Source organism: Diplotaxodon limnothrissa, linkage group LG10 (genome assembly GCF_057381915.1).
Source record: "Diplotaxodon limnothrissa isolate DT_005_m linkage group LG10, D_limnothrissa_male_GT1.1, whole genome shotgun sequence".
Taxonomy (NCBI): Eukaryota; Metazoa; Chordata; class Actinopteri; order Cichliformes; family Cichlidae; genus Diplotaxodon; species Diplotaxodon limnothrissa.
In genome coordinates this window covers 27,042,858-27,051,754 of record NC_140605.1, presented here as the reverse complement: position 1 = coordinate 27,051,754, position 8,897 = coordinate 27,042,858, and the positions used below count along the sequence as shown (strand labels likewise).

Here is an 8,897-nt window from a genome sequence, read left to right as displayed (position 1 = left end):
TCACTAGCCGTGTCTGGACCTAAACTCCGCTGTACGTCCATATATCAAACGATCACTATGGCATTACTGAGAGTTGAAAAACTGTCTAAAGTCTTTCATCTTTAATAAAATGATCAGCGTTCTGCTCTACCAGGTGTAACAATTGAGTTTAACATCCAGGCATCCATGAAAACGGAATTTATGACATTTAACGGAGTTAGAAGTTAGCAGGGAGTTAGCTCGCTAGCTTCTATCTAAATACAATATAGCATGTCCTGACTGCGGGGTTTTGGAAACAAATTAAAACGTACAGCTCTGTTATCACTTCCAGCATAAATGAAGACAGAAAACTAAACAGCAGTGACGTTTGTACAGTAGGGTTACTGAAGTTGGGCTAGCTGGAATATAATGATGTGCTACGTGACCGCTAGCGACACAGCTATGTTAGCATAATATAAACAAGCTAACTTTTTTTTCTCCACTCGATAAAAGTTACCGTGAGTGTTCTCGGTGGTCAGGAACAAATGTAATCGCATGGCAGGATGCTGTAAAAGGACCAAACTTCAGCCAGGAGAACAACTGAGATAATCCATCCACAATACGAGGTTAGTCATTCATATACTGCTGCATGGGCTGGGCTGTAGTTACATCCTAAGGTTTTAAAAACTGAGCTTAAATAAATGATTAGCGGTAATAAAAGCCGAGGGAGGTCAACAGTGATCACTGACTGTTTTAGGAGCTTTTTGAGATCAAATAGAAGAAAATACATAACATTAAACATGTTAACAACACAAAAGCCATATTAAACGCAGACTACTTTAGACCCGGAAGTAGGATTCGTGGCGTCATCACTGAACAACCGGATAGCGAGGGACCACTGTATGCAATTTTAAGTGCAAATTTCAGAATTCGTAAACTTATAGGAAAAGCAGACAAAAAACAAAAAGGTGTCCTGAAAGTACGTCAGTAGATTCTGGATTTGAGTAAAAGTGTTACAAAAACAACATCTCACCAAGTTCATAATAAGCAACTTACTGTTTATTTATTGATACTTTTAGGTGACAGGTGAGTTATTTCTGGAGACTCAAACAGTCACTAACCTTCATCAGAAGACTCCAGTGTGCAAAAGTGACAAAATGCAGTTTTTAAAGGGCCATTGTCTGAAGTCAGTTAGCTGTAAACAGCAAGTCATGGCTTCGTGTCGTACTACTTTAAACGAACACTTATCATTGGGGAAGAATCTTTCATTGGTTTAAACTAGAGTTTGCATCCATTGAACTGTATGTGTTCCTTATAACAATAATAATAATAATAATAATAATAATAATATCATCATACAGTATATACAGAATACAAGATAAATCAACTGCAGTTAATGTTTATACATGCTTATATATTCCTGAAAAACAAATAATGAAAGCTTTATACATACAGTAAGGCAGAGAATATATACAGAACTAACCTAAAGGAAGTAGTATCAAACATGTGTCAAATACTGCAACAAAACAAAGAATTTAAAACATTTTGTAATATATACAAAAATACTTAGCAAATGCCCCTAGGAATATCTTAATAGAAAAAATAATAGGAATCTTGTCAGGAGGACATCACATTATATTTGAAACATGCACTTGCCGCAGGGGGTTTTCACTCCAGCGGTGGGCCACATGTCTACGTGTTTTCTCGTTTTTGGGGTAAATGTAAATCACTGAGAAAAAAGCAGTTCGTGGTGCAGGGGTACTTGGTCTACTGTGCTCATTGGTCCTCAATGGGTGGCCTTCCTCGGCGGGAGACCAACAGTACAGTCCATTAATCTCGTTTCGACTTCACGCTTGCCTCTTGCCACGCTCGCTACACTTTGGACTCACTCTCTAAATTGGCAATGTCCCCGTTCCTCTCGGTCTTCTCACTCTTCCCCTGCTCGTCCAGGTTGGTTTTGGTCTCCTGACCCTCCTGTTCAGACTCTGGCAGCCCCTGCTGGCTCAGCTTGCTAGCCAGCGACCAAGTTAGGGGCAAGCGGGCGCGGTTGGCCATATCAGCGAGCTCTTTGGCACTGCAGGTGGGTGTGTCAGTTTCGTAGATGTCGTGGAAGCTGTTGTAGTCCACCTCGTAGAAGCCGTCCTCCAGCGTCAGGACGGGCGTGAAGCGGTAGCCCCACTTGATCTCACTGCTGACGTAGGAGCTCCTTGCCTGGCAGGTCATACCTGGAGAGACAAAACAAAGAAAACCATTAGAAACTGTGGGACTCGTGTAGTCTTAGCAATCTTTAGCCAAAATGGGAGTCCTAGTCTATTGCAGTAATTTATCTTTGGCTGTAAGGCTCCAAAGAGCAGCAACAGACACAGAAAATCTAGCATTAAACGCATTGGTGGAGGTGGGTTGCAAAGCAGCTTGCAGAGGCAGCATCAACTTTATGTACGCTAAAGCAGCTTAAATAGCACACCCCATCAGAGAACTGTCAGTACGAGGTATAGAGCGTATGGACTGGTGTCATTGTCCTTTTGTACGACCCAATTCCTGCCAATTTTTAGCTGTTGGACAGGTTGTTCTAGAATATTTATACAGACGCAGTGACCTTAATCATCCCTCCACCACCATGCTTCATATTTGGTTTGAGTGTTTGTGCTGACATGTGGTGTCATCTGTCCAAAGGGCTGTTCAGTTGCGGTTTTGCAAACCTAAGCTGTGCTGCCATGTTCTTTTAGAGAGAAGAGGGTTCCTCCTGGTAACCCATCCAAACCAGCTATTTGTTGTTCAGTTTTTCCCAATCGTACTGTCACGAACTTTAACACTGAACGTGCTGACTGAGACCTGTAGAGGCCAAGATGGAGCTCTTGGGGTTTTTGCAGTTTCTCTGAGCACTGCATCGTCTGACCTTGGGTGAATCTGCTGGTATGGTCACTCCTGAAAAGATCTGGATGTTTCACACCAGTAAACTGCCAGAACACTTGCTCTTATAGAGGTTAACCAAGTAGATTTATATATATATATGGTTTTTTTGTTGTTGTTTTGTTTTACAGTTTTACAAATTGGCACCATTTAGTTTGCTGTAACAGCAACTATCACAAATAACTGGATTATTTAGACAGATTTAAAAAATGTGACAGTTCTCAGGCAACGTCGGCAGCTATAAGGAGCATCTTTTTTCTATAAACACTCAGCAGATTTATGGCAGGTTATTTGCGATAAACAGCAGGAATAATGATATCCTCGGAAAGTGTAAATTACTCAGGGAAAAGGTGTGATTTTTTTCCCTTCCCTCCCTCTGTCCACTGTCATCACTCCCAGGGTCCCGTGGGGGTCTTCACAGCTCAGAAGCAATAGTAGATTTATCCTGAAGCCTCCCTGAGGCTCCTGTCATCACCCTGCGTCACCATCCCCATCTGCCAGATGCTGCTCACACATTTTATCTTCCACAAACAACCCATTTGCTTCCCTTTGAATTGCTGCGATCAAGTGCATTTTAAGTGCTATAATTCCCTCTGCATTACAACTACAGTAACTAACTTTCTGTTATTTTCAAAGCTCCTGTCCCTTTCACCTTACATTTGCACCTATCTTTGAAAAATCGAAGCAAGAAGTGACAGCATATTCCAGTTTCCCGCTTTGTTGGGCAGAAGAATGATTTCTGAAAAATGGGCATTGGTGGCATTTATTTTCTCCTGCTTGAGCTGTGCTAACGATGGTACTAGCAGGTAGAGTTGGATTTAAATGAGGCTTATCCCTCAACGTTCCCCTGGATGTACAGGCGTGTTGTTGTAATCTTTACAGCATCGTTACTGCAGGTGATTTAAACACACTTCCTCTATGGTTAGTTAACTGTAACCAGGAGTGGGTCCTAATCACTTTCCAGCAGCGTTTACTTGTGTTTTCATATTCATCAGTGAGCTCTTTGGCTCAGCTGTCTGCAGGAAACAGAGTCCTCAGTGAGCCTCCAGCAGCTGTTTCAAAACACGTCACGCAACGATTATGTAATTGGTTCTTTTTGTTTCATTGAGTCTGAGAGTGAGACAAATGATCGAATACCAGTTCAGAATTCAGGCATTTCAGCAACCATCTCATCTAACATGATGATGTGAAAATCGAGTGATTTTTGGGATGGTGACGCAAATCGTTGGTATCTCCCTCACGTCTCCTACTGCCCATCCAGATGTTTTGGTCATCCTGCTCTCGGCTGTGCAGCTGTGCTCTGCACAGGCCCTCATCTTTTTAAATCTAACTCTAACGCTTTACATCTGTCTTTATATACATCTCTGTTAGCGTTTCCTCATCCCGGGGGCCTTCTTTAAGATAGACGATGATGATGTGTGTCTGAATTGAAAACATAGCGTAATTAAAAAGAGCTACATCAATTGTGTTGACTGCTGCGGCATGACTGAAAGGAAAATTGGGACACATTTTAAAGTAGAGGTGGCACGATACCACTTTTTAATGTCCGATACCAATTCCGATATCATAAGTTTGGATATCTGCCGATACCGAGATGAATCCGATATTTTGTAATCAATAAAACTGTTTTTTTTTAATAAATATCTTGCTGCATTTTGTAAAAGTTCATAATCAAGTTTTAAAAAACAAGAGACTGAAGCTATTCTGTCATTCCTGTATGCAAAAAAAACACTGCACCCAAAACATTTTATAGTTCAGCAACACTGAACTATAAAATAATAACTTTAAACCTACACCATCCCCCCTATTCTGGTATTTTAAAGAGTACTTAGTGGAAATATTAAGCAACCTATCTAATAGGGTTGCCAACTCCCAGCAAAAATATTAGGGAACCACCCCCCGCCCTCCACCTCATGATGCTTAATCGATGTAATCAACTTTAATTTAATGCAAGTGTAAGACAAATGCACAGAAATCAATTCTTTTTCTACAATAATTAAATAGATTCAACATCTTTCTTCAACAGAATTGCAGACTGCACAGATGGTACCTTCCCAAAGGAAAAAGTACTATATCTTACTAGGGTATATATTAGACTTATTACTTACTATATACAATAATGGATTTCTATACATTTAATCAGATGACCACTTTTGTTGTAAGATTCAGATAATTATTTATTCAAAGTTTTTAAATGACATAACAAAGAAAAGTATTTCTTTGTGCCCCCCTTTCCCTGTTAATGCCCAACCTGGCCCCTCTGGCAAAACTTTGCTAGACCCGCCCCTGCACAGTTACCAGCCGTCAGCTACGTAAAAAAGGATCCTGGTGTTATTTGTCTCTCGGAAACAGTTCATAACTTTCCTTTAACTCACCCGTTCAGTAAGGACATCTCCTGGTTTCATCTTCATGTTTCACTCTCGCTACATATCCAAACGGATATCATGACCAGCAGCTTTTACAGCTGTGGCTCCAGCAAACCTCAGCTTATACTAGAAAGTAATATTAAATACATTCTAACAACAGCTTATCACGCTTAAACGTGCTGGTGTTGTTTATCCGCTGGTTTCCTCTTTCTAGCGCAAAGTGGGCGATAAACAATCAAGACAGACGGGACTTGCGGCAGAAAAGCCGATCAGCTGATCATTGATCAGTTTCATGTTTGAAGTAATAACAGGAGAGGAAGGGGGAGTGAATGAGAGAAGTAGATGCAACTGCGCAGCAAAGACAGAATAACTCCAGCTTTGTGTCTATTTTTTAATTCTAGCTGAAGTACGGGACAAATCGCTTCCTTTTCACCTCAATATGGAACTCGATGGCCAGTCCAGCTGTGGCTTAATATATCAGTTGTTAAGCTTAACGTGGAAATACTATGCACACATTCAGGGATGAACTTACACACTTGCTTTATCACGTGACACATACTGCTCTGATATAATATGAGAAAAAACACTAATGCTGGACATATACAAAATTGTGTTGCACCTCCTGTTTGCATATGTGGTGTGATGAGGTTAATTAAACCTTAAACAATGTTGCAAAAACTAATTTTTGTGCACCACATAAAAGCAGACCACATGGAGACCAAAAGATGGCTAAATACCTCTGAAAAGCGATCTTGAAACCACTTTCTATCCCCTGTCTACTCTTTAGCATTTTACTGGCTTTATAAAAGAGTTATCCGCATTAGTAAATGACAAGTGGCATGTGGAACAGGAAGTCTTGTCCCAGTTATCTCCTGCCACCCTAAAATTATCTGAGGCTGTCGTCAGGCTTACTGATGGGTTCCCAGATTGACCCTGTGGGAGACGTGTGCACCAACTTTCAGTGGAAATCCCTTCAAAATAAGATTCCTTACGGTTGTGCCAGAAGAAGAGTCAGTGAAACTTAAAAATGTTACAGTGACTTAAAAATGAATGTATTTCAAAGGACATTGTAGTGCATTAAAGCTGCAGAGTGCAAAGCAGTATTTGATTCCCCTCCAGTGTCTTAAGGTAAGATGTGGTTCATTGTAGGTCAGCAAGCTCTGACTACAGGTGAGCTTTTGTACTGAAGTCCACTGCCTTCTATGTATTACAAATCCAGCAACAATACAGTAAATCCAAATAAACTTGAAGAGATGTTTTTTTGATAACATTCTGAGATATATGAGAAGTTGTGGCCAGATACACTGGTGTTCTCTCAAGATGTGCCTTTAATGGCAGATCCAGCGTAATGGCAGCCAGTTCACTATTATCAGAAAAAAGCTGAAATTCTAACGGCAGATTTAAGTATTTTAACAATTATTATTCAAACATACATACTGAAATCCAGCACAGCTGGTGGCATTGGTCAGGCTGAGCACTGAAAACATGTTTGTAATCATTTTGTTAAAATTACAAAATTAACTGAGCACTACTCCAGAGATATGGTGAAGCAGTTCTCTGCAATAAATAAAGCATTAGAAAGTCATTGTGTGACATTAGATCCAATAAACAGCAATTACTGTACACCTTAACCTCTGAGATTTTGAATCTGATGACTCACCTGTGGCCTCCACCATCCCCTCGAGGATCACAACAATTTCCAGCTCCTCCTTGGACAGGTGGGCCTGTGAGATATCCCAGAAGGGGCTGTTTTGATTGATCTCATGGCAGATGATGAGTGGCGATACCAGGAAGAGCCTGTCATCTCCTGTGTTGTAACCCACGTTTATATCTGTCTGGTTCAAAGGGATGAACTCCCCCTCCTTGGTCTGCTTAGACTTGATAAGCTTGGCCCTGATTGAAGCCTCGACGATGTGCGAGTTTCGGAGGTCTCCAACTCTGAACATCAGGCACAGCCGACCATCTCTCATGGAGATGACCGCATTGGTGGAAAACACTAGTGTCTCAGCCCGTTTCTTGGGCTGTGAGATCTTAACAAACATGCAACCCACCATGAAGGCATTCACGATAGATCCCAGCACTGACTGAACTAAAAGCAGCACTATTCCCTCGGGGCATTTGTCCGTGATCACTCTGTATCCATAACCAATGGTGGTCTCTGTTTCAATGGAGAACAGAAACGCTGATACAAACCCGTTGAGGTTATTGACACACGGAGTCCACTGGTTGTCTGCTATATGGTCCAGATCACCCCGGAGGTAGGCAATAAGCCACCACATGAAGCCAAAGAAGAGCCATGTCACCGTGTACACCAACACAAAGATGAAGAGGTTAAACCTCCACTTGAGATCTACCAGTGTGGTAAAAATGTCTGTCAGATAGCGGTATGTCTCTCGGACGTTTCCGTGATGGACGTTGCACTTCCCATCTTTCTGGACATACCGCTGAATCTTTTTCACCCGGTCGATTTCTGCCAGGTGTTTAGGCAGGTCCTCTCTGGCCTGCTTTGGCAACTTGGGCTTTCTGATTATTGGGCTCTCCACATCCTGCTCCATGGGGTTTCTCGGTGGATTCAAGCCTGCAAGAGGAAGAACACAGCAGTGATCATGAGTTAGCAAGTGCAGGAACTCTAAGATGATGGTGACACATCTAGACGGTTGTTCAGGATCTAACTTATTAATATTTCAATACAATCAATACGATGGGTACCTCATTTGGCGTTATTTTACTTTAGATGCAGTGTGGTGTTTTAGAGAATAATATTTGACAGACAAGGAAGTATAAAAACAAATCCACATTTGGAGCGTAAAAGAGCATACCACCTTGGTGTTTTGTAACCACATGTGATAAGTGAACTGCAACTATGACTATCAAACCACATGCTCAGACTGGATGGTCTAGATGGTCTGGATGGCTAACAACTTGTCAATCACATGTCATTAGTCTACAGCTACATAAACTAAAATATATCAAATCAAATGTTTATTTTTTTTCCAAACAATCATTAATTAAGGAAAATATGCTGGTTATAAACTGAATGCATTCCAATCAAGAAATTTATTTGACCAGGTTGCATTAACTTCAATGTTTCACAGTGTAAGTGTAACAAAATCACGCAGGAAATTTACATGTAAACAAATTACTTAAAGTCAGCATTTTGAGCATAAATAATTTGAGATGTATTTGTTTTTTCTTTTCAGAAAACACACATATAAAATAACAAATATTTTACAGTTGTTTACGTTTGTAATTGGAACTTAAATTTTAAATATATTAGATCTGTCTAATTACGGTGAAAACAAGATAATATGAGCCTGCACAAGTCATTTTTTCACACTGGGTTTTTCACCAATCAGCCATCTCCAGTTGTTCAACCCTTCCCCCCTTCAGTTTCCTGGAGCTGCTACGACTCGCCCAAAACAACATCATCACCATAACAAATTGTACTTGACGTGGAGCAGTGGTGGGCTATTTTCACGGAGATGTCTGAATTAGTTTGAAAGCATAAACAATCGAAGAATTATGGTAAAAAGAAGAAAGCTCCTCTGGCTTGGTTGGCACAGAGGGTTAATTATTTTTTTCATTTGGACATGAATTATCCACACTGTCAAGAGTGGGGCTTTTAATGAAAATGCCACCCGAACAATACGATTCAGAAGTAGC

The 8,897-nt window shown here is 40.8% G+C and overlaps 1 protein-coding gene across 1 annotated transcript; it reads right to left on the bottom strand.

Annotated features, from left to right (window-relative positions):
* Window positions 1-1,830: 1,830 nt before the first annotated feature.
* LOC146624591 (G protein-activated inward rectifier potassium channel 2-like) lies at window positions 1,831-7,789 on the bottom strand. The gene is made up of 2 exons (XM_085364025.1): window positions 6,895-7,789; window positions 1,831-2,183 (listed from the first exon to the last, which is right to left on the bottom strand). Exons 1-2 carry the CDS (start codon window positions 7,787-7,789, stop codon window positions 1,831-1,833), a joined length of 1,248 nt encoding a protein of 415 aa, XP_085220151.1.
* Between the last annotated feature and the right edge of the window lie 1,108 nt (window positions 7,790-8,897).

Coding starts and splice junctions, on each gene's coding strand:
- LOC146624591 (XM_085364025.1), bottom strand. CDS start 7,789: ATGGAGCAGGATGTGGAGAGCCCAATAATCAGAAAGCCCAAGTTGCCA. Junction 2,184..6,894: donor GGGGATGGTGGAGGCCACAG/GTGAGTCATCAG, acceptor TTGTCTCTCCAG/GTATGACCTGCCAGGCAAGG.